At 41.3% G+C, this 25,660-nt stretch overlaps 1 protein-coding gene across 14 annotated transcripts in view; it reads left to right on the top strand.

The window, feature by feature from the left end:
- Positions 1 to 25,660, top strand: part of FHIT (fragile histidine triad diadenosine triphosphatase) — a 1,423,954-nt gene that overhangs the window by 1,210,849 nt on the left and 187,445 nt on the right. Inside the window, exon 5 of one of the 14 annotated variants that reach the window (XM_045053134.1) lies at positions 2,803 to 3,453. The exons of the other annotated variants lie outside the window; for them this stretch is intronic. Within the exon in view, the coding sequence (XP_044909069.1) occupies positions 2,803 to 2,820 (18 nt within the window). The 3' untranslated portion in view covers positions 2,821 to 3,453. Of the gene's footprint in view, positions 1 to 2,802; positions 3,454 to 25,660 lie in introns of those variants that run through there. 14 annotated transcript variants of the gene reach the window in all.

Genomic DNA, 25,660 nt, shown 5'->3' with positions numbered 1-25,660 from the left:
AGGGTTTTGATGGTTTCCTGTCTCACATTTAGGTCCTTTATCCATTTTGAGTTTATTTTTGTGAATGGTGTGAGAAAGTGGTCTAGTTTCAACCTTCTGCATGTTGCTGTCCAGTTCTCCCAGCACCATTTGTTAAAGAGGCTGTCTTTTTTCCATTGGATGTTCTTTCCTGCTTTGTCAAAGATGAGTTGGCTATACGTTTGTGGGTCTAGTTCTGGGGTTTCTATTCTATTCCATTGGTCTATGTGTCTGTTTTTGTGCCAATACCATGCTGTCTTGATGATGACAGCTTTGTAGTAGAGGCTAAAGTCTGGGATTGTGATGCCTCCTGCTTTGGTCTTCTTCTTCAAAATTCCTTTGGCTATTCGGGGCCTTTTGTGGTTCCATATGAATTTTAGGATTGCTTGTTCTAGTTTCGAGAAGAATGCTGGTGCAATTTTGATTGGGATTGCATTGAATGTGTAGATAGCTTTGGGTAGTATTGACATTTTGACAATATTTATTTTTCCAATCCATGAGCAGGGAATGTCTTTCCATTTCTTTAAATCTTCTTCAATTTCCTTCATAAGCTTTCTATAGTTTTCAGCATACAGATCCTTTACATCTTTGGTTAGATTTATTCCTAGGTATTTTATGCTTCTTGGTGCAATTGTGAATGGGATCAGTTTCTTTATTTGTCTTTCTGTTGCTTCATTGTTAGTGTATAAGAATGCAACTGATTTCTGTACATTGATTTTGTATCCTGCCACTTTGCTGAATTCCTGTATCAGTTCTAGCAGACTTTTGGTGGAGTCTATCGGATTTTCCATGTATAATATCATGTCATCTGCAAAAAGCGAAAGCTTGACTTCATCTTTGCCAATTTTGATGCCTTTGATTTCCTTTTGTTGTCTGATTGCTGATGCTAGCACTTCCAGTACTATGTTAAACAGAGTGGGCATCCTTGTCGTGTTCCTGATCTCAGGGAAAAAGCTCTCAGTTTTTCCCCGTTGAGGATGATGTTAGCTGTGGGCTTTTCATAAATGGCTTTTATGATCTTTCAGTATGTTCCTTCTATCCTGACTTTCTCAAGGGTTTTTATTAAGAAAGGGTGCTGGATTTTGTCAAAGGCCTTTTCTGCATCGATTGACAGGATCATATGGTTCTTCTCTTTTTTTTTTGTTAATGTGATGTATCACGTTGATTGATTTGTGAATGTTGAACCAGCCCTGCATCCCAGGAATGAATCCCACTTGATCATGGTGAATAATTCTTTTTATATGCCGTTGAATTCGATTTGCTAGTATCTTATTGAGAATTTTTGCATCCATATTCATCAGGGATATTGGTCTGTAGTTCTCTTTTTTTACTGGGTCTCTGTCTGGTTAGGAATCAAAGTAATACTGGCTTCATAGAATGAGTCTGGAAGTTTTCCTTCCCTTTCTATTTCTTGGAATAGCTTGAGAAGGATAGGTATTATCTCTGCTTTAAACGTCTGGTAGAACTCCCCTGGGAAGCCATCTGGTCCTGGACTCTTATTTGTTGGGAGATTTTTAATAACCGATTCAATTTCTTCGCTGGTTATGGGTCTGTTCAAGCTTTCTATTTCCTCCTGATTGAGTTTTGGAAGAGTGTGGGTGTTCAGAAGTTTGTCCATTTCTTCCAGGTTGTCCAATTTGTTGGCATATAATTTTTCATAGTATTCCCTGATAATTGTTTGTATCTCTGAGGGATTGGTTGTAATAATTCCATTTTCATTCATGATTTTATCTATTTGGGTCATCTCCCTTTTCTTTTTGAGAAGCCTGGCTAGAGGTTTGTCAATTTTGTTTATTTTTTCAAAAAACCAACTCTTGGTTTCGTTGATCTGCTCTACAGTTTTTTTAGATTCTATATTGTTTATTTCTGCTCTGATCTTTATTATTTCTCTTCTTCTGCTGGGTTTAGGCTGCCTTTGCTGTTCTGCTTCTAGTTCCTTTAGGTGTGCTGTTAGATTTTGTATTTGGGATTTTTCTTGTTTCTTGAGATAGGCCTGGATTGCAATGTATTTTCCTCTCAGGACTGCCTTCGCTGTGTCCCAAAGCGTTTGGATTGTTGTATTTTCATTTTCATTTGTTTCCATATATTTTTTAATTTCTTCTCGAATTGCCTGGTTGACCCACTCATTCGTTAGTAGGGTGTTCTTTAACCTCCATGCCTTTGGAGGTTTTCCAGACTTAATCAGGCTGCATACCCATTGCAGAGCCCAATGTGGAGCTGGATCCCACAACCCTGGCATTAGGACAAGAGTCAGATGCTCAACCAACTGAGCTACCCATGTGCCCCCTGCCCCACTTTTTGAAAAAAAAATTTCTGACCAGTTGCTTTACTTTGCAGTAGAGGAGCAAGTTGGGATTCTAGGATTTTACCTTGTTCATCCCAATCACAAGAGCAAAAGGGAGAGAAGAAGGGAAAAGAAAAGAGCATAGAAGGTTAACCCTGGAAGAGAACTTGAGACATCTGTTTTAGGATAGACAACACATATAGCAAGCATCTTCTTCTGTCCATTTCGCAGTCACAGTGGGCATCATTATTCCACCAAGGGAGTTTCTCCTGTCAAGCTCAGATTTCTCAATACAACCCTCTACACAACAGCAGCTAGTTGAATGGTATTGACGCTCAGCACAAAACCTTTTTGCTATTCCTCATTTTGTTTATTTCCCCTTACTTATGTGAGATACACAATTATATTACCTCATTATGTATTTTCTTCTTCAATAGAAAATTAGTCTGTAAGGGGAGAGTTTTCTTCAAAACAGAAATCATCTACCTTTTCTCCCACAGCCTGTGCTATTTCAGTGAGACTTCGCTGTCGAATCATCAGCTTGGTGAGATTCTTTACAGTCCTTTTAAAGGGATCATGTGTTTTAATTCCAAGATCTATTAAAAGAATCAATATACATGCTGTTTCATATTATGAGCCAATAACTTGCTGAGTTAGTTGCATTCATTTGAAGCTTTGTAGTAAGGGACTGCCACACAAGAGATGGTGCTACTGTCAAAACTGTGCCAGCTCTTGCAATCTGTCATGAGTTTAGATATTCCAGCAACTGTCTGTGACAGGTACATAGCCCAGCTATAGAAGGGCTTTATTGTGAAGGCACTTTGGTAGATGTGGGTCATATGGCTACTTGAATGTCTAAATTGAGACCCTATGATGGTATTTGATGTGGTCACCTTAAGTGGAAAATTATATGTATATATACACACATATCTCACAAGTATATATATGAAAACACTTACACATGTCAGTGTTCAAGGATATATTTATAAAAACAACTGACCCAGTATATTGGAAGTAAAATATTATACTCATTAATTCTAGTTTTGCTTTCATATCTGAGAAATATTTGCTTACTGGGTATGAAATGCCTGCCCTTCCATGTTACATATCCAATGGTCTATCAAAACAAAAATTAAAGTCTACTTCTATCATGTGCGCGTTAGTAAATAGAATTCCTAAGAGTGGTATTTGGTTGCTCACAAAGGGAGTTCTCAGATCTTCATAACTAATTATATTCTACTTTAGTATCACAGTTGAGAAGTACCAAGGGCCACTAACATTGTTTCTGTCACTTGGGCAACGTACATGGGTGGATTTATTAAAAAGTCATTATTACATTGATCATCATTTTAATAACAGGGGTCAGCCTTTGTGGTATACTTACCATGTGTTGGGAGCTGGGATGGCATGTTTATGTGTTCACTTGATTTAGTGAGTGTTTACTGAGTGTATTAGTTTGCTAGGGCAGACATAACAAAATATCACAGACTTCATGGCTCAAACAACAGAAATGTATTTTCTCATACTTCCGGAGGCCAGAAGTCCAAGACTAATGTGTTGGCAGGTTTGGTTCCTCTTGAGGTCTCTCTCCTCAGCTTGCAGATGGCTGCCTTCTTGCTGTGTCCTCACATCATCTTTTTATTTGCACACACTTTCTCCATGTGTCTTTGTGTATTCACATTTCTTCTTATAAGGACACCACTAATATTGTATTAAGACCCACATAATGATCTCATTTTATCTCAATTCCTCTTTAAAGTTCCTTTCTCCAAATATAGCTACATTCAGAGGTTGGGGGTTAGTGTTTCAAAATGTGAATTTGGGGACAGGGACAACAATCAGTCATTACACTGAATGCCCACCACTTTGTTTCTGCTCCTGTATCAGGCTCCAGGGACTACAGGAAACACAGATGAGGTCCTGTTCAGCAGAGCTTAGAGTGCAGTGTGGCAGAAATGGATAGTAAGACTCAAAATAAATATTTGCTGGCCAATTAAGTTTGGTTCTATTAAAAAAGGATGGATTTAAACTGAGAGTTAGAATAAGTAAGGATTCTGTAAGAACATTTAAGCTTAGAGCTGAAGGATAATAGGGATTTTCAAAAAGGTAACAGTGTTTATGAAGAGTTTCATATATGCCAGGTATTATTCTCAATATAGTATATATTTTATTTAATATTTGCAACCATATGAGGTAAATAATGTTACTATCCCCATTTTATAGATGATGAAAATAAGGTACATAATACACATAATACTAAGGACCCTGTCCATAGTCACAAGCAGTAAGACAGTTTGACTCACAAGTTGGAGCTCTTAACTAGTAGATTAATGAAGAAGAGTTTGCTGGCTCAAGAATGAATAACACATTTGAGGGCCCTGAGTGAAGAAAGCATAGTTTAGTCCAGGAATGGGAAACAGGCAAGTAGGAATGCAGCAAAATGACTAAAGAGGAAAATGGTGCTCAGGAAGTGTGGGTAGATCCTGGAAAAATTAGAAGACTTATTTGCGGTTTCATAAGTTTCCAAGCAGCAGGAGGTCATCAAAGGATGTGACTCAAGAGAGCACCGGGATCTGCATTCTATTTGTTAAAAGTTATGCTATATGTTATGTGCAGAAATGACTGTAGAGGTATAAGACTAGAGTTAGGAGCTCACTTAGGGGTCATTTGCAATTACCAAGATAAGACAAGACAGTAGTGGTGGTGGAGAGGAAGAAAGGCATGTGGCATTAACATGTACTTTGGAAGTGAAATTGTTAGGATTTAGTGACAGATGTTGGGAGAGAGGGAACTGGAGGAGTCATGAGAGACTTGTAGATTCTGGCTTGACTAATGGATGAATAGAGGGAAGAATTTACTAAGATGGGAAAGAATCAAGTTTGGAGGTGGGGCAACAGAAAGTTTTGTTTTGACATATGGTTTGAGACTTTTCTCTGACATCCACATGAAGATCTCAAGCAGATCGTTTGACATTTGAGTCTGGAGATCAGGGAAGAAGTAGATCACTATGGATATAAAAGTGTGTCATCAGCATTTGGATGGTATTTAAAACAATGGATTGAATGGAATCAGCAAGGAAAAATATGTTGCTCGAGAAGGTGATAGAATATAGAACCAAACCTGTAGGTTCTCCAACATTTAGAATTTGTGTACAAGACAAGCCAGCAAAGGAGCCTGAGGAGTATCCAGAGAGGAAGATGTAATACCAGGAAAGGTCATCCTAGGCACCAAGTCAGTTGGCGGGGTGGCGTGGTGGTGGTGGGGGGGAAGTCTGTTTATGGGAGAGTCATCAGTTCTGTCAGACACCACTGTCCAGAGGTCAAGTGAGATGGGGTTATCTACTGATGACCTTGGTAAGAACCATTTTGGTATATGATTTCAACAAATCTTCACAACCACTCTGTAATACACTATTATGATCCCCACAGCACAGAGGGGAAGATTGAGATTCAGAGGGGTGTGGACCTAGCCATGACCACACAGCTTGTAAGTGGCCAGCTCAGCTTTCAGAGCTGAAGCTTTTAACTCAAGGGTCTGGATTCTTTACTGTTTTACTCCCCTAATGGTATTGATGCAGAAAAGTAGCAAATGGCAACATCAGTTTTATTTTAATCCCTTAAATTCAGATTACAATGATATGCATTCAAATTTAAAGTGATTGATTGCCTTTGAGAACAGTTATGAATTCTCCTCTCACTTCTGGACCTAGCATGTAATCTTGGAGCTCTGGTTTCCTCATTTTTAAAAGAAATGAATTGTAATAAACTTTTCAACGTCCCTCCTAGAATTCTAAGACTTCTAATATAAGTAACTTCCAAAAGGAATCCCTGTAACACCTTAACTTCTTTTTTTTTTATATGAAATTTATTGACAAATTGGTTTCCATACAACACCCAGTGCTCATCCCAAAAGGTGCCCTCCTCAATACCCATCACCCACCCTCTCCTCCCTCCCACCCCCCATCACCCCTCAGTTTGTTCTCAGTTTTTAAGAGTCTCTTATGCTTTGGCTCTCTCCCACTCTAACCTCTTTTTTTTTTTTTTCCTTCCCCTCCCCCATGGGTTCCTGTTAAGTTTCTCAGGATCCACATAAGAGTGAAACCATATGGTATCTGTCTTTCTCTGTATGGCTTATTTCACTTAGCATCACACCTTAACTTCTTAATGCCAGTCTGGGCTTGAGTTCACTTTCAACATGAGCATGTACAACGTACATACTTTCAGTAAGACTTTTTTGGATGTGCTTATTATATGCCACACCCTCTCCTTCCTAGGTGTTTATTCAGTCTGTTCCCCTACCTGGATTGTCCTCTTGTCCCTCTGTAAGTCTCAGATCCCAGATCTTCCCAGGTTTACAGTCTTCCCCTTCAGTGCTTTTAACACTCCTTAGATGAGAGGTATGTGCATGTCCCCCTAAACTGTTCGTCCCCGACATGCCAAAGGACAGGAACCATGATTCTTTCTTCATTCTGTCTGTACAAGAAGCCCTCACACAATGCTTTTCTCAAATGATGTTTGTTGAGTCGAATCTTTTGCAAATGATAAAAGCTTTGTTGAGTTCTGAAATCCCTGGGTCTTGCAGGAGGACTTGGAAGGAATCTGGCCTTTATTTTAGCAGAGAGGCACTGACACATATTTGGGAAAACAGAAGTCAGCAACAGCAAGAAAACCCTCTAAAATTGTTAGGTTCCCTCCCGTGATTACTGAGGCCTTAACCAATTGTGCAAGTACCCATGAAGGCTCCTGGGCTCTGAATTACTTCTAGTGTTTGCTTTTCTCCCTTTCCTCTTTTCACTGCTCTTCAAAGTAAAGTGCTGTTTACTTGCTTGGGCAGCTTCCTGACTTGAGCGTTAAGACTGGAATACAATAGGTTCACCACAGCCTCCCATTTGGCCATGAAAGATGGCAAGAGGGCAGGCTCCATGTATTCAGTTTTGCCTTAAAAGCCGGAGCAGAACCTTCCTTTAACACACACACTTGGCTCACAGCATGGGTGCTAGGCCCTCTCCATGAGATGGTGCACCAGTGGATACCAGGCAAACACTCTGAGAACAGGAAGCTGCTTGTTGGCAGGACCCTGGGTGCTTAAGGCTTTGCAAAGGGTGGCACACAAGCTTGACCCAGAGAATGCAAGGCCTTCTGTTACATAGAAAATGGTAGAGGATCTACAGAGTCTGTAAAGATTTTACTGTGCTGGGCCTCAGTGGTGCTTTTCAGACTCTGGCCTCTGCAAGGTGTTGAGGGGGAGGCTGAGCTTGGCTCTGATCCCTACACCCTTACATTACCCACTGAAGCTCTACACTATTCTCTTTTACATGTGGACATTCCTTCAGCATGAGGTTTTGGGCCAATGGGGGCCTACCTTGTGAAAAATAGGTTCCCAAATGCTTGGGCCAAGGTCTGCAGTGCAGGCGGCAATGCAGAAAAAGGCGAGGCTGGCATGCCTGGTGCGGACAGGTTTCAGAAGATCTTGCAGGTTATGGGATTGAACCGGATGGATATGTCACTCTAGATGGGGCAGGGGAGGGGTGGGCACAAGTGTGTGAGGAGATGAGAGGACCAGCTATGGCATTGGATTGTGTGTACTTAATATATCTGAAATCAATCAGCTCTAAGTGCTTGGCAGAGTCCTATATCCTGAGAAGTGTGTGTACTGGGAGACATTCACACACAGACATGCATACACAGACCCAATACACACACATGGCCAGAAGATCAAAACACACAAACATACACACACCCTCACGAAAAGAGACACCCAAGACTGAGAAAGAGACAGTCACAGAGATACTCAGAGAGAGGGACAGAGACATATAGAATAGGGACAGACACATGGGAAGACATAAAGAAATGGGGTGGGGTGGTGGGGGTAAACATCCAGAGACACAAAGCCACACACAGAAGCCCAGTGACACCAAGAGAGAGAAATATAGACTGAGATACACACAGAGGTGCGCACATAGACAAACACGAGACAGACACCAAGAAGGGGCCACAGAAAGACAGAGAGAGACAAAGACAGAAGCAGGCATGGCAAGGGACATAAATACATAGGGAGAAATTAAACCCCTTAGATAGAAGTCGTGGACCACTCGATTCCCAGATGTGTGCGTAGAGTGGCTGCCATCTCCTTCATTGGCTGCAGTCCACATGCGTCTCACAGGGTGAGCATCTGCTCTGCAGAATGTGATCCTAGTGTTTAAGGATGTTTGTTGTTCACCTCTTGCTGCCAAAACCCAAACTAGGACTTCATCAGGTGCTTGACTGCAGAACCAGTACTTGGCTCCAACAAGGGAAATGGGACTTGTTAGACTTGTTGAGGGATATTACATTAATGGAGTTCAATGTCAATTTAAGGGATACTTCCAGGGCAGTTTAGCCATTCATGATTTTTATCTTACTGGATAACTTCAGAAGGGAGAGAGAATAAGGGGAGAGCAGCCTGAAGTGATTACATCTAGGGGTAAGTATGAATATGGCATTAAGACTCTATAAAGTCCACTGAAACAAAGACCATCAAAAGATCGTGCCTCCACATCTGGTCAGAGGAAATGAACACTTGCAGGTGGCCTGTCACACTGGATGTGATTGAGGGAATGGTCATGAAAAGGAAGAGATTCCAGGGAGCCTGATGGCTGACTTGGAGTAGGGAGATATCAGCATAATTTGAAGGTCTCTAATCTGGTGTGTTTGGAATGCTGACTTTGGTAATGAGGTGACAACCTAAGTTGTGTACCTGGTGAATGTAATGTGCAATCTGGGTATTCTTATGGAGATACCCAGTGGGTTATTTCAGAAAGGACCATTACAGAGTTTCATATTTGTGTGGTTAAGCAGTATGGATGATGGAAAAAAAAGTATATCCATGTGTACTAATCATGTCGTTTATTTTCTGATTCATTATATATATTTTTTATTTGAGAGAGAGAGAGAGAGAGAGAGAGAGAGAGCTAGTGAAAGGGATGGGGAAGATGGAGAGAGAGAGAGAGAGAGAGAGAGAGAGAGAGAGAGAGAGAGAGAGAATCTTAAGCAGGCTCCATGCTGAGCACGGAGCCTCATGCAGGGCTTGATCCCACTACCCTTGGATCATGACCTGAGTCAAAATCAGGAGTTGGGCATTCAACTGACAGAGAAACCCAGGTGCCTCGGATTTATTATATTTCTGATGTTTTGATCACTGGAGCTTTACTGACCCTGAATTGATAGCATATCCAGAGTTAGCCAATTCCTACATATAATAAAAGACTCACCTTTGAATAAGCCTTTCAAATGCACATCAACCAATCCAGAGGCTGTACTCCCCAACTTCCCAAGAGAACTGTTGGGCCTTCAGTATTCTTATACTCCAGGCCACTATCTACCTGCCATAATCATCACAGGGTCAGGTCTGAGGCAGCCAGGGGTAGCTCCTGTGCCCTAGAGCCTGCTAAAATTATTCAAACTAGCCAGTCCTCAGCCTTACTCTGCTTTGTCCATTCATTCCTACAGAAACTACATAAAGTTTCTTGCCCTTGGTTCTCTCCTCCCTCTCTGACTCCTGACCTTCCCTAGTTCTTCTCCACGGGACCCCTGTGACGTGTGCCTATTCCTGGAATCTGTGAGGGTAACAAACTGTCTTTTCATTGGCAGTTGTTTTCCTGATCTATTGGTCTCATAATACTTAAATAATAATAAAACCCACATCAAAACACTGTAAGAGTAGTAGCTAAAGTGACAGGCCTTGAAATTTACTTTATGTACAAGGAACCTAGGAACTTCTAGGTGAGGCTATGATATCAGTCATTTGCTGTAGCCCTGTGGATACCAAAAACAGGATCCTGGGCCAGGCAGAGATGAAGACCATGAGAATGGCTCCCAAGAAAAGAATTTGGGGGACATAAATGGAGGCTGCAGGTGATATTAACAAGGCTATAAAGAAAGGGGTTGACATACCCAATAGCATAATTGTAAAGAAGGGCACTGTTAAGTAGATGTAGATCAATATTGTCAGGGACACTGGGGGCAGGAGAAGACCAGTCCCACTTCTTAGCTTTGAGAAACAAAGGTTCTGACTGGGGGAAGGTGAGAGCTGAGGGATGAACTGGGATAGAAGGGGTGATATAACTGAGAGTAGCTCGGTGAAGAGTCTTTTCCTTGGGATAGTGGTTTTTGATCCCATGAATGAAGGAGGCAGGGAGCTAGCAGGCTGATAGCAGGGCCTGATAATATGGAAAGGCCTATGTAGGACTCAGAAACCCTGAATTTCTAGAGGGAAGTTAGGTGTAATTCTGGATAGAGAAAGTCATTTCCCTTAGATGGTGGGCCACAGGATCTGATGGTCTCTCTTGACTGAAGGTTTAGAGGTAGTTGGAGGGTCTCAGGTGTTAAGAGGACTAGAGGTGGCTGAGGCATTATAAGCTAATGTCTGGGTCATCATCAGAGTTCCTTGTTTGGATAAAAGACAATCAGCAGAAAGTGCTAACAAACATTTTTTGATGTGCCATTTTACCTCTAATTTATTTTTCTCTTGGAAGCAGTGATTGTAGCCATGAAAGTTGTCAACTTAGGTGACTTTGGGGGTCAGTGTAACTTAGGGCTTGCCACTCAATAGCAGTGGCCATGGAGTCCTGGAAGATAGATCACAGAAGAGCAACCTCTATCACTTGGTCTTCATTCTTTGCTGTGAACCCAGATGAGTACACACTAATTGTTGCTAAGAGAGCACACATAGTTCTTTCCAGGATCATAGAGGATTGGGTTTGTAGCCTGATGCCACCAATTCTCTGGGCAAATCCCGTAAACTCCTTAATCCTTGGTATTCTCATCTCTAATACTTGGATGCTTATAATAGATTAGAAGATTGCAGTAAGAAGAGAACAATCTAACATTGACTTCAGACCCTTAAAACAAAGCCAGGCACCTAGCAAAGGCTCCTTCCATTCTCCTTGTTAGTTAACCATATGAAAGTGGGTGGGTCAAAACAACAAATCTCAGCCATTTCCTATGGTTCAACCCAATACTGTTCCTATGATTGCTACTATTTACTCGTATGAAGTTGTCTCATTTATGGGTTGCAGAATCCTGGAGGCTCTTGAAAACTCAGCTTGAGGACAATGACTCTCAGTGTTAGAACTCACAATGTTTTCCAAAGTTTTGTAAAATGAAAGGAAGAATCTCTCTGAGTGCCTACGAGATCTTTCCTGGAGGAAATCAGGGGACTCCAGAGAACTCATCTGAGGTCATAGTGTAGAAATAAGGCAGGACCATTGTTTGCTGTTCCTCATTCTGGAGGATAGTGGAGGAAGTGGAAGAGAAAGCAATGAAACAAACACAATACTTGCAGATAGTGGTAAGGAATGGAAGAAATATAAAGAGGTGCTATAAAAAGGAGGTGGGTGACAGTTTTTATTGGAAGGTGGCTCAGGAGAAAGCTTCTCTGTGGAGGACCATTTGCAAGTATGGAATCCTCAAGAACAGAATGTGCCTGGTATCACCAGGAAGGAAGGTTAGGGTGGCTGGCATATATGAACAAGGAGAGGGAGACACGGGGCGGGGGTGGGGGCAAGGTCAGGAGGGAGGTGGGGGTGGATCACAGAAAGGCTCCTTGAATGGCAGTTGTTTTCCTTTTGTCATGTAAGACCAGAATAATAAAATCCTCTTAACTAATTGCATTGATAATTCTTATATTTCATATTGTGCCTTTCCTTTAACAAAGTTAGGTTTTTTATTTGCTTTTTTGTATTGCCTCTATTATTTACTTGTGATCCACAGAACTTCCATGGCAGGGGGAAGAAGAGAGGGAAGGGGAAGGACTGTTGCATTCTTGTCTTTATTTTACAGCCAGGGAGGACACTGAGGCACAATGGGGCCAGGAAGCAGTGCTAGAATCTGCCCCAATGTCTCCTTACCCATGTAACCCGTGTTACTCCCCCTGTGATGTGGTCTTTCTTGGAGCTTTAAGTCCATTGGAAAAATGACTCTACAAAGCTCAGGTATCTCATGATCTAATTATGCATTGTTGTGATTTGTAAAGAAGGTAGCTGTTTGTTTAATTCCAAGTTCCATTCTACTCAGCAACTCTCACTAATTAAATGTAAGGCTAGAAATAGGTTAGAGGTGCTAAGCAATCGCCTGTGTTTTGAATATGATGTTCATATGTAAACACAGCCCACAGATCACACGTTCTGAAATGCATGTGTGCTTAATTAGCCAAATGTGAGTCACAGGTTGGCATAAATAGATACTCTTCAATAAATGGCACTGTGTTGCATTGTTAGCTGGAAGTGTAGGAGCCCAGGAGAAATTAATCACTAACACATCTGAATGTGTGCATTTGTTCTTGTAATTAGTTATCCTTTCTATGGTATTAAATGATTTACATCTAAGCCAAATCTCTATAATCATGTTAACCATGGTTTCTACTTCAGACCAAGGTGTTGGAGAACTGAATGAAAATCCAGGTATCTTTGATTTAGTCACTTGGTGGACATTAATGGAACTTGCAGCTAGTGCCCACCTCTTGGCAAGGCACTGAGGAGTACACATATAGATGAGTAAGCGTGCTAGAAATTCTGCCTATGGAAGAGCCAAAGTAGATAGAAACAAAGATCGGAAGTGAAACTTCTGGAAAAGAAGTTAGGGAAAGAGGGGCACCTGGGTGGCTCAGTTGGTTAAGTGTCTGACTGTTGGTTTTGGCTCAGGTCATGATCTCAGGGTTCTTGAGTTCAAGCCATGCATTAGGATCTGCGCTGATAGTGTAGGGCCTGCTTGGGATTCTCTCTCTCTCTCTCTCTCTCTCTCTCTCTCTCTCTCTGACCTTCCCATGCTCTCTCTCTCTCTCTCTCTCTCTCTCAAAATAAATTAAAAAATTTAAAAACTTTAAAAAATATTTTTAAAAAGTTAAGGAAAGAAGAGATGATCTCCAGCTGAAGGGACCAAGGAAGGAGTCTTGAAATTTACAAAGTTACTGATAAAAGTCTCATCTAGAATGTTTAAGGACACTCAAACTGCTATAATAGAAAAAATGAAAAATTCTATTAGAAAATGTACAAAAGGCATGAAAAGATACTTCATCGACAAGGACATAATGTGGCAAAAAAGCACATGAAAAGATGTTTGACATCACCAGCTGTAACAAAACCAAACAAGAGCGTGTCCACCTGATGCACAGCAAGTCAATGAAAGACTGGCATGGAGCTTTTTCAGTGGAGAAAAATAGGTTATTTATTGATGTGCCACCTGGAGAATGGGAGGGGTAATGTTTAAAGTCTCAAATTCTCAATGGCTTACAAGTGGGGTTTTTTAAGGGCAAAATTTAGGACAGGGGTCCTCTGACAAGGTAGATGCTATTGATTAGAGACCCATGAAGTCACATTTTTATTTTATTTTTTAAATGCTTGTTCACATTTTATTTTTGAGAGAGAGAGAGCAGGGAGGGGCAGAGAGAGAGAGAAAAACAGAGAATCCCAAGAGGAGTCTGTGCAGTCAGCACAGAACCTAATATGGAGCTTCAACTCATGAACCCTGAGATCATGACCTGAGCCGAAATCAAGAGTCAGACGGGTAATCAACTGAGCCACCCAGGCGCCCCAGCTCATGAAGTCATATTAATAGATGTTACTTAGTTGCCTCTGGTGCTACTCTGTCTGGTCCTATGGAGGTCTGTTCCATCACAAAAAAAAAATTGAAGTATGCAAAATATCTTTGTTGTTTGTTAGAGATGTCATTATGTGTATCTGGTGCCTCTGAGTTCAGGATAGTGCTGCTTTGCTTTCTGTCCATCCTCAAACTCACTGTACGTGCATCAGCTAGTGGAGTTACATTTCTTCATGTTACCTTACATGACACACAGGCATTCCTATCTCTTGGGCCTGGGTCTTAGTGTTCCCTGGCCATGTCTGGGGACAGTATCACCCCTGGTGTTCATTCTTTCATCTAAAGTAAGGAGATGGATGCCAGCTTCACAGCCCTCAGGGAGATGCAAATTAAGACCACAATGACTTATCACTATACACAGATTAGAATAGATAAAATGACAACACAGAATACCTGGTGAGCTTGTAGAGAAACTGAATCCCTCTGGTGAGAATATAAAAACCAAACATACTTAGCCAGCAATTATACTTCTGGGCACTTATTCCAGAGAGGTGAAAACTTATGTGCACACAAAAACTTGTATATGAATGTTCGGAGTGGCCCAAAACTGGACAACATGGTAAGATCCTTCAGTAAGTGAGTGGTTCAACAAACTGGTACATCCCTACTGTGGAAAACTACTCAGCAATAAGAAGGCATGAATGACTGATACATGCAACAGCATGGATGGATCTCAAGAGCTGAGTGGAAAAAAAAAATCTCAAAAGGCTAAATAATATATGATTCCATTTATATGGCATTCCCAAAATAACAACATTATAGAGACAGAGAATGGATTACTGGTTCCTGGAGTGACAGGCAGTAGGGGAGAGTGTGACTATAAGAGGGCACAAAGGAGATCTTTGGCTTCATGGATTTGTTCTGTATCTTGAGTGCAGTGGTGTTTATGTGTCTACACATGTGCTAAAATGACTTTGAACTATGCACACATTGTGCCAGTGTCAATTTCCTGACTTGATGTTGTACTGTAGCTGTGTGGTGCCATCCATATGCCATTGTTCAGTACTTGGAGAAACTAGGTGAAGGGTACACTGCACAGGATCTTTCTATTTTTGCAACTTCCTTTGGATCTATAATTATCTCAGTGTGAAAAATATTTTTTTAAGTTGCCAATGAAATAAAAATGATAACAATAACTAACATTTAAAGAGTACCTACTGTACACTAAGCCTTTGCTGAGTATTTATTTTCTGTAATTTATTCCTAATTCTCAAAGGGGAAAATGATATGAGATTTATAAAATGTTATGTCTATCTTGCAGACCAGGGAACTGGGGCATGGAGAAGTCAGATAGCTTGCCCTGGGTCACACAGAGAGTAAGTGGTGAGATGGGGATTCAAATACATTCAGTCCAGCTCCAGAGCCACATTTGTCCCACCATCTTCTTCATGATGCTGCTTGTGGCTTTCCGGGATGTGTAAGTTCTGTTGAGCCAGGACATCTGCGCAGCAAAAAAAGGATATTTGGGTATAGAGGAATTCCTGTGGTGGAGCTTTCCCCCTCTCCTGGGCTGGTCTTCATACTTGAGAGAGTGACAACATTCTGAAAAACCACTGTTAAGTATGACAGGTGTTCTAGGACAGCACTGATGCCTGTACTCAGGTGGCAGGAAAGTGGCTTCTGTAATTAGCCAAGGAAAATGGAGTTGTTCTGATTTCCACTTGCATTCAATGGTTCTCATTGAAGGGAAGGTCCCCAAGGGTCCCTCTCTTTGTCTTCCATGCAGAGAAAGGCTGGGAGAAGGGTGGGCGGTGCATTTCAAATAGAACAGGTGTTACTGTTCTTCTCCCTTTTCCATCACCAAGATATAAATCCTCCAATTTCCATGCTGATTTATTTGAAGTTGAGAATATTTCTTTGTCTGCTTCCTATCCAGCTGCCTAATCTCCCTTTGATCCCAGTCCTAAAAAAATTCTTTGACTTCTGTCAACCTGAAAATGCTTGGTGCTCGCCAGCATTCTCTTCTAAGCCCTGAGCCCCAGTCTCCCTGCAGTTGCCATTTTCTGCTTTGTTGCCTGCCTTTTGCAAGAGTTTCTGAAGCAAGGAGTGAAATCTGAGCAAATCTGTGCTCTCAGAGATGCACCCATGGATTTATTGTGATGCCTTATTTTTCTTGTTACTAGTATAATAGGAGGGCAGGTCCCTGCTCCAAATAGTGGGCTCAGCATTCTGGTTGCAACCAGTTTAAGTATGCAGTCTCTGAGGCAGAGCCACCTAGAGGGAGTCCTAGCTGAGAATGGAGTTCTACAGATGAGAAGAAGAATGAGGCAGCTGGTCCTAGAAAACACCGTTTGGGAGGAATGGCCAAGTGAGTTCTCTTGGAGAAAGGAGAATTGCTGTTCTGTTTTATTCAAGAAAAACCTTTTTCTGTCTTGTAAATATAATTTCCTTTGGCCATCCCATTCTTGGTTAAATAATTAGCCATCAATCTCGTAAAAGTCATCCCTAGGCCTGTTAGGAGGTAAAGATGAGACCTGGGCTCAGGCTGGGTTTAGGGCATCAAGTTGGAGCCCTGGAATGTTGGCCAGAGGGTGGTTCATGGAAGAGGCATGGGATATGGTTTCCAAAGATCTCTGAAAAGATGGAGGGTGAGGCTGATGTTGGCCTGTGAGCTGAAGGGGCTGCCTGTAGGATTTAGGATGAGAGGCTAAATATGGATGCAACCCGAATAAGGGGTTCAGAGAAGTGGAGGGGAACACAGCCTGGAGTGTGGTTGAAATAGTTAGAGCAGCTGGAGTACCTCTGTCAAGATACTATAGCCTCCCCAATGACAGCGGTATAAATGGTTTGCCAGGATCCACCCCTTCTAACTGAGGCCACTTTAGGAAACAAGACAGAGATCATGAGAAGAATTCAGATCCCAAGGCCTGACGGGCTTTAACTGACTGTTCTAGAGATACAGTTGAGGGAAAACTCTTGGAAGTTGAGAGTCAGTGCTCTCAAAAGTAACATGGTGTCTCATGCTTCCCCCCCTACATGCGCCCAATTCCCAACCATTTCCAGTTCAGCCACCTTACTTCACCATAGTCCTTCTCCCCTTAACCAGCCACACCATATCTCATTTGGGGATATCAGGGAGCCCAGGGGCACTTACCCTCACTGCATCCCGTAGTGGTGTGTGCCTTCCTCTCCTGGGTTTCTGGTAGCCCTTACAGAGGTCATGACAGCATGGTGCATGGAGTATAGTCCTGAGCCTCATAGGCTCTCTCCAATGGGTGATCCCATTTTGAGTCCAAATATTACACAGGTCCTCAAAGTAGACCTAAAACCGATGAGGAATCCCAGCTGTAGTTGTGTAACTGCACAATACCCATGGCAGGAAGCTACAAAATATTTTAGGATATAAGAGAATATATGGAGGACTTTTGCATGGACAAAATAAAGCCAGCTCTGAGAGAGAGAGAGACTGCACAATCACAATGTAGAGCCATTTTTAGGAGAAAACTAGGTACGAGGCCAGTGAGGATATTTGTGTCCCAGTGACATCCTTATATCTTTGGCAGGACTTTCATTGTGGCTCACCCCAAGCTGATTTGATTCACCCATTCCCCCCTACCTTTTTTGAGATTTCATAGCAGAGCAACTACCCTACTGTTAAGAGTAGTTGACAGTTTCAGAACAATCACCTTATACAATTATATGCACATTAGTATATACCATCAGTTTTGCTTTTGCTTTACAGATTTCTACCTCCTAGATTCAGGTCCAGTAGAGTTTCCTGTGATCTCTTGAACATTGAGTTGGGATGCTTCCTCTCTCCTCTTCCTCCTATTTCTCTTAACCCATCCATTCTCCATATGTCTATTGACTGTGTGCTAGGTATGATTTCACGAAATGGGATCCCAGCTGTGGATATGTCAAAAAATGAACAGGTAGGGGTGCCTGGGTGGGTCAGTTGATTAGGCACCTGACTTGATCTTAGCTCAGGTCATGATCTCACAGTTCATGAGATCAAGCCCCACCTGGGGCTCTGCACTGATAGCCTGAGCCTGCCTGGGATTCTCACCCTCTCTCTCTCTCTTTCCCTCTGCTTCTCTCTCTCTCTCTCTCTCTCTCTCTCTCTCTCTCTCTCTCTCAAAATAAATAAACTTAAAAAAAAAAAGAAAATGTAAACAAATATAGATTGTCATTTCATGTAGGGAAAGAGGAGAGACTGTGTAATAATGGGGCTTCTTTTATATAAAAGAACTAAGTCCTCACTAGGGAGGTGTCATAGTTTGGGCTGCTATAATAGGACACCATAGACTGGATGGCTTAAACAGCAACATTTGTTTCTTACTGTTCTGGAGGCTGAGAAGTCCAAGATAAAGGTGCCCTCAGAGCTGGTGTCGGGTGAGAGCCTACTTCCTGGTTGCAGGTGGCCACAGTAAGCAAACTGGCTCCTGTATTTTCATAAGGGCAGGAATCTTATTCATGAGGGCTCCACCCTTGTGACCTATTTACCTCCCAAAGACCTCACTTCCTCATACCATCACATTAGGAAATAGGGTTAGGATTTCAGCATATGAATTTTAGGGGCACACAAAAATTCCATCTATCACAGGAGGTAACACTTGAGCAGACACCCGAGTAGTAATAACCAGAAGAGCAGCTCACATTTTTTGTGCAATTCCTTATGGTGACAAGAGATGTGGGAAAGGCTTTCCATGTATTATCTCATTTAATCCTCTCAGCCCTTTGAAGAAGGTACTTCCTTATCTGTATTTATAAATATGGACACCAAGGCTTACATGTAAAACAACTTTCCCAAGATCCCTGGGGAAGGGGAAGTGAGGGGTGGAATGGGGATGTGACTTTAGAGCTTGGCACTCCTAACCACTAAGCTCTGCTGCCTGGGTATTTGTAACCTGAGGGGAGAGGCACCCACTTCTCTGCTTTTGCTCTTGCTTCCCAGTGGGTTGAAAGTAATCGTTTTCACACTGTGCTCTAGGGAAACTCCAGGGCTTTATGAGCGCAGGATATATTGTGGGGTCACACAATGGTGTCCGGAGAATGGTTCCACTTCTGTCTGTTTTATAGAATTTGCTTCAACAGAATTGTTTTTAATGGCTTAAGGTCCTTAAAAGAGAGTCCTAAGATGACTCACGTAATGAATATTCATTTAAAAATTTAATTTAAAAAGATAAGAATTTTTGAGGCCAAGTGGCAGTTGTAGAGGTGGTGATGGCAGTGGCAGCAGTGATAGCTGGCGAGCACTTACGTGGTGCTTACTAAGTTCCAAATATTAGTACTCTGTAATACTAACCCACTCAATCCTCACAACAACCCTGTGGGGGTGTTTGTTTTACCGAGGAGGAATCTGAAGCTCTGAGGTGAGTAACTGGTTTAGGCTAGGCTCCACAGCTGGTTAGTGGCAGGACTAGGAACTGAGCCCAGGGGGTCCAGCTGTAGAATGTGTGCTTCGTTAACCTACCACGTAGTGCTAGGGACCTGAACCTTCTGTCACTAGGCTTAATGTGAAATCTATGCTTGCCCTGGAGTCTAGACGTGGTGATTGCATGTTCATGGAAAGCACTTTACAACCTGAACCGGCTCTAAGATGTAGACATTTACCATTATCTGTGACGCCCTCTTCCTTGGACTGACTGTCTGCTGATGGACATGTGACATTTCTCAGGAGCAAAACGTGATTACCAACTTTCACATACATGAGCCTGGTGTGGCCTGCTTGCATAATTCATTTTAAAAGATGAATTGTTGGTTCATCACATTAATGAATGAAGTCAACGCTGGCAGCAGCCAGGGACCCACAGTGTCCTAAGCCAACACCAGCCTGACATTTGTTTCTTTATGTGCTACAAGATAGTCAGCCATTGGATGGCCCTTTTTGACCAGAAGTTAATTTTGAAGATTAGAAGGCACAGGAAAATCATCATCAACTGTTCACCTCACTTCACTGCCTGTACAACCAATTCTGACCCATGCCATGAGGGAGCATTTATGCTAAGTGTTCCTCAAAGGGCTCCACCACCGTAAATCTCAGGTCTGCAGTCAGATTCCTGGCAAATGGGAGCCACTGCTAACACCCCACTGCAGTTCCCTCCCTGTGGGAGGGTTGGGACCAAATGACATGCTGCAATGTGTCTTCCATTAATGGCCAGTCCGTGTTGAACCATGGAGACTGAAGCGAGCAAGTGTCCCATTCTGGACTAAAAAAGTTGAGTCAACATAAATCCCAGGGGCCTCAGTTGCTGAAATCACCCAGGAAAGGAAACATTATTGATTTCTCATATTATCTAATTTCTGGGCACTGCCTATGGAATCACTCTGTCTCATTGAACAATAAAGTATATTATGAGAAAAACGAGGGATAGTCCCAGGGCTTTCCCCACTGCCTGTTTCCTTTTTTTATTATTATTGCCTTAGCAGTATTCATAGTTTGTGCCTCAAAGCCACCAGACAGGGTCCCACAAATCTCCCTGGCTCCTTGTGTGGGAGCCAGGCTGAGATGATATGCAGCCCTCCGGATGCTCCTAGTATCATCATTTTAGACCCAAACTGAGATATGATTTAGGAGGTCCCGATAAAACTGGGGATCATTGGCCTAATCGGAGTCATTTATCCTGTCTTGAGCTATCAAATCAGTACTCGTGGGTTGCAGGAAGGTGGGTGAGGGTGCTTTTTTCTGGTATATTTCACAATGATTACTTTGAAAAGAATCTCATTATGAAGTTCATGATCTCTACAGAGTATCTGAGTAGAACTTTTGTAGGAAGTAGCAGCTCCACTTAGCAGCTCCGTAGGTTGAGAATTGGCCCATCCTAAAAGAGGATTCATTTCTAAAAGCATGACTCCAAAATCAATACCTGCTCACTTGAATTAGAAGGAAAATGTAACCCTGCAAACGATGGCTCTGCCTAATTTGTTAATTCAGGAACATTAGAAAACAAGAAAGCATATGTACCAAGAGAAGAGTGGAATGTGAAAAAAAAAAATCCAAGGGAGAAATATGATAAAATTTGGATCACACTAAATCTATTTATGCTGAATGTTTTATTTTGTTGAAGTCGCATGTGAAAATAGCCATATTGAAATGATGAAAATCTTGTATTCAACTCATGTTAAGGGAAGAGAATGTTCTTTTGAAAGATTTTGCAGTAACATTTAAAGCAAGGAACTCATTATTCATAGAAAATCACAAAATGGTGGGAGAAGGAGGGCTTCACTTAGGAACCCTTCCCTGCTTGCTGCTGTTCCTACGTTAAATGAATAGCAAAGTCTCAAAATGTTGCATGCAGGCACAGAGACATTTTTTCATACTAAAGAAACATGACTTTTAACTGTGTAAAATGATTCCTTCCTGACAACGTTTAAATAGTGTGCCAGCCCACCAACAAAGCAGACTGACAGGTCGTGAACTGATGTGGTTCATCACCCTCCTGCAGAGGCTAAGTGTCTGGATCTTACCATACCACAGCACATCTTTGTTCCTTGATTTTATCTGGCACCTTGTTTTTTTTTTGTTTTTTTTTTTTGTTTTTTCTCTCTCTCTCTAGTTAAACAACCTAGTTGTCACTGGTGGACAAAGGGAAAAGAAAAGTATCATTATGCTTCATTTATTTTTAAAAAGTACCTGCTTTTTGGAACACAATTTGCAAAAATTATTTGAAATAGATTAACCTTTGAAATGATAATGACATAAAATTATATTAAGTAATTTTCCTAAAAAATAACTCATATTGAAAATAATGCATGACACCATCAACTTGAAACCCAACTTAGGATCTTGTCTAGATTCAGTTACTTCTGGGTGACTATTTGATACTCAGACTGTGTGTCTGTTTCACACCCAAAAGTTTACATGTTGTGGTCTCCTGACCTCCTGTGAATTTATAGGTCTACTTCTTAGTCTCTCTGTTAGCACTAGAAATGGAAATAACACAAGCTTGCCCTTCATGGCTGACCTTTCTGGGTTTCTCATCACTTTTATTTAAACCAGATATTAAAGATGAAAACTATAGTAGTGATGCACTCAGCTAGTGAGATAATTAGGAAGCACCATTTCCATAATTACTGTGTCACTATCTCTGGAGGGACATGAAAGCTTGTCCTGTCCCTTTAACAGGACAAGTTGCTAATCCCCTTAACATTTTTTTCCCTTTGGACTGATAATATTTCACTTTTTTTTTTTTTGCTTTGTAAAATATTCCTAAAGGGAAGCTTAAGCAATAATGCACAGATTATGGAAATGATGCTCATTAAGTAGAGGGCAAGATTTCTAGAAAGCCACAGAGCTGCTTCGAAACATGTAACCTCCATTAGAGGCTTCATTTGAATGTTTATTCATGGAGCAGTAAACGTTTATTATTATACATTTTATTGAAACATAAATTAAAGAACTGTAATTATGTGTATGGCAAACAGTAAAGCAATGTGCATTTGTCACAGAATGAGTAAGACAAGGAAAAATGCCATAATTGTTCCATTTGCATCCAAATCCTTTATTGTATACCCAACAGAAAAATACCCAGAGGGAATAACTCTGTGGATTAATGTTCTGATATGGTGTATAAAAAAAAACATATTCTAGATACTCTTTGTAGCAAAGAGAACATCCTAGAATTAATTTGTCAAGGTCACAAGCTATCCAAAGAAAGGGTGGGTTTCTTCTTTTCTCCTGAGAGAGAACCATAGTAACTCTTATTAAAGTTAATGCTGAGCAAAGAATACATCCCCTTGGCAGACCGTGCAAGGCTGATTGTTTTCAGGATGAGCTATTTGCTCCAGACACTCAAGCATATTTGAGGAGTTTTTAAAAAGCACTTATATGAAGCTGGAAAGACAAGACCTTCAAACTTACACTTTTGTAGAAAAAAAAATGCAATTGGAAAGAAAGTAATGTGCGATGTAATCATAATGGCTCTGCACGGGCCATATCCTTGTATGTGGAAGCAGAGGGAAAAGACAAGAGTGGCCAAAAGAATCTGTGTGTATGAGGTTTCTTTTTTTCTTTTTTTCTAAAACAACCTAACAAATTAAGAACAGTTTGTAATCACCTACCCACACATCCATCTATCCATCCATTCACCCATCCATCTACCAAGCATTTACATAATATGGAATGTGGGATTGGGGGAAGGAAATAATCAGGAGAAAAGTACAGTCAGGAATATTCCAGAGTTCCAGATTAATAGAAGAGAGGCACCTGGAATTAATGGTTCTTAACAGTACAAAGCAGTCATTGAGATGCCTACAATGAATCAGAAGACCCCTGGTGAGTCTGAAGGAGATGATGGTGGGCATTTAAACTGGCTCTTAAAAATTGGGAGGAAATGGGAGACAAGGAACAGGAAAGAAATGTCATACATAGGAAGAATCACTATGTAATTTTTCCTACCAAGGATACATACTGTAACACAACAACTACAACAACTGCTGATAAAATACAAGGGTGGTAAGTCCTTAAACATTCTTTGTATCTCTTGAAAATCATTTTGCTGGAATTGTCAGTAATGTACTCTCTCTGCTCAGCAGCAAACAGAACTCTTGCATGTGTGGATTAATGGGAAGACTTTTTTTTTGTCCTCAAATAAGTCTACCTGGAGTTTCATTTGTCTTGTTGCATGAGCAGACCCTATTGACATTAAAATTATCATATTTGCATGGTTTATCATGGTTTTATCAATATTGCTTGAGTTTGTCAACTTTTTAAAGGGTAGTGATTATACATCCTATTTTCTTCTTCCTGAACAGTTTTCTTTATTTATCTTAAGTGTTTGTTCATTTTCGAGAGAGAGACAGACAGACAGACAGACAGACAGAATATGAGCCAGGAAGGGCAGAGAGACAGAGGGACGGAAGATCTGAAACACGCTCTGTGCTAACAGCAGAGAGCCAGATGTGGGACTTGAACTCACAACCATGAGATCTTGACCTGAGCCAAGATCCAGCTGAGATCATGACTGAGCCACCCAGGCACCCCCTGAAAATGTTTTTCACAACCTGCTTCTACTCTAAACCAGAAGGTGTGGTTGGTTCTGAAGCAAGCCTTGCTAAATGTATCCTATTCTGAACCATCAACAACCCCAAAGCCTGTTTTTTTCTTTATGGGTGGATTCTGCCATACTTGCTTTGGTAAGTATTGGTTTGTAGTTCCAAAATACATGTCACTGGAAGTCCTCCTGCTCACAGGGCCTTGAGGACACCTTGAGGGCCCAGCCAACTCAAGAATAAAATTGGTAGTCTGTCAGAAGGCACAGGCACAGTGATGGTTTTTGACCCTCCTGTCAATGACTTCCTTCCTTTAGACTTTCAGCAATGCTGAAGCAACTGGTATGCCTTTTAGGAAACAGAAGAAACCCAGTGTTTTTCAGGTGTCCAGACTGCTCCAGTCAAGTTGAGAAACTTTAAGAAAAAAAATTTTTTTAAAAGCCAATTCAGTTAAAAAAACAAAAACAAAACAAAATACTTCCAGAATATGTGGAGACCCTGCAGAGTTTTTTGGCTTAACAATTGTGTTTTTAAGCCATATATCAATGGCGGTGCTCCAATTGTGAGTTATAATAATATATCATGAGAGGGACAGTGCTCTCATGATATATGGGTGCAGTACATCATCTAAGCATCATGGCTTTGATGATGTATGGCTCCAAACCACAATGAGAGTTTAAAGGAGCTTTTAGCGACCAGACAGCTTTAAATTTAAAATTTTCTAAAAATTAAGGTCTTTTCAAGTCAAATAAAAGCAAGATGCTGGAATCTCATGCTTTATAGAGTGTCACTGCACTCTGAGAGCCTGGGCATGTGTCTTTCCCTTTTGGCTTTAAGCTCAGAACATGAAAATAATGGTCAGGTTCTTCTTCAATTTCTCTTTCACAAGTACAGGTCAGAGAACTGAACAAACATGAGCAGGTGTCAATGCATCTGTTTTGCCAATCACTTTTCTCCCATCTTCTGCACCACAAGCAGGAGTAGCTTATCTCTAAAGCCAAGCACTGGATCATATGAGATTTCTCTTGTGTTCTTTGTTTTAAGGAGCCCTAATTCAGAACAAAATGAACAGATAAAAAGGAGAACAACTTCGTAACCCATCGCTCACAAAAGCAGGGCACACAGGAAGAAAACTTGCCTTTTCTATCATTTGTCTTTGTAAATAAAAGCCTTGATTGCAAATGGAAGAAATATATAGGTGACCGACATGCAGTGTTCACCCCAAGCAGGAAATGGGAGCTATTGCTTGGTTCCACCACCTTTCCTGTCTTCATGAGGTGTTTATAAAACAGTGATGTTGCGCAGCAGAAAGTACCTACGTTGTTTAAAAACCACTCGCTTTTGGGGGCAAGGAAATCACTATCAATTAAGAAAGCAGGTGCTGGAAGAACCTCTCCTCCTCTTTCTGTTTATAATCCTACTGCAATAAACAGAACAAAATGAGAAATCTTCCTACTGTTTGCATAATAGGCCCAAACAGGAACAGCAAGAGACAATTACATTTCAAGTGGCTTCTTCCATTTTCCTTTACTAAGAATGGCAGTAGAGTGACTGCCATGTGGAGAGAAACATCTGGGCATGAGGAGTTAACACAGTCCCCTTCCCATTATTTTGCCTCCAGTCTTTCATTGCTTTCGCTTCCTCCACAGATTCAAATTCTCAAATTACTATAGATTTTCGATGTCCACCTTCTACTCCTCCCAGACTTCCAAAAGGCAAAACATCCTGTTTCCACCAATTAGGAATTCCTCCCCCCCTTTTTTTTTTTTGTTTCAAAAAGAAGTTCTGGGCTTCT

This window comes from Felis catus, chromosome A2, assembly GCF_018350175.1.
Source record: "Felis catus isolate Fca126 chromosome A2, F.catus_Fca126_mat1.0, whole genome shotgun sequence".
Classification (NCBI taxonomy): Eukaryota; Metazoa; Chordata; class Mammalia; order Carnivora; family Felidae; genus Felis; species Felis catus.
The sequence above is the reverse complement of the archived record's forward strand: the minus strand, read 5'-3'. Positions and strand labels throughout refer to the sequence as shown.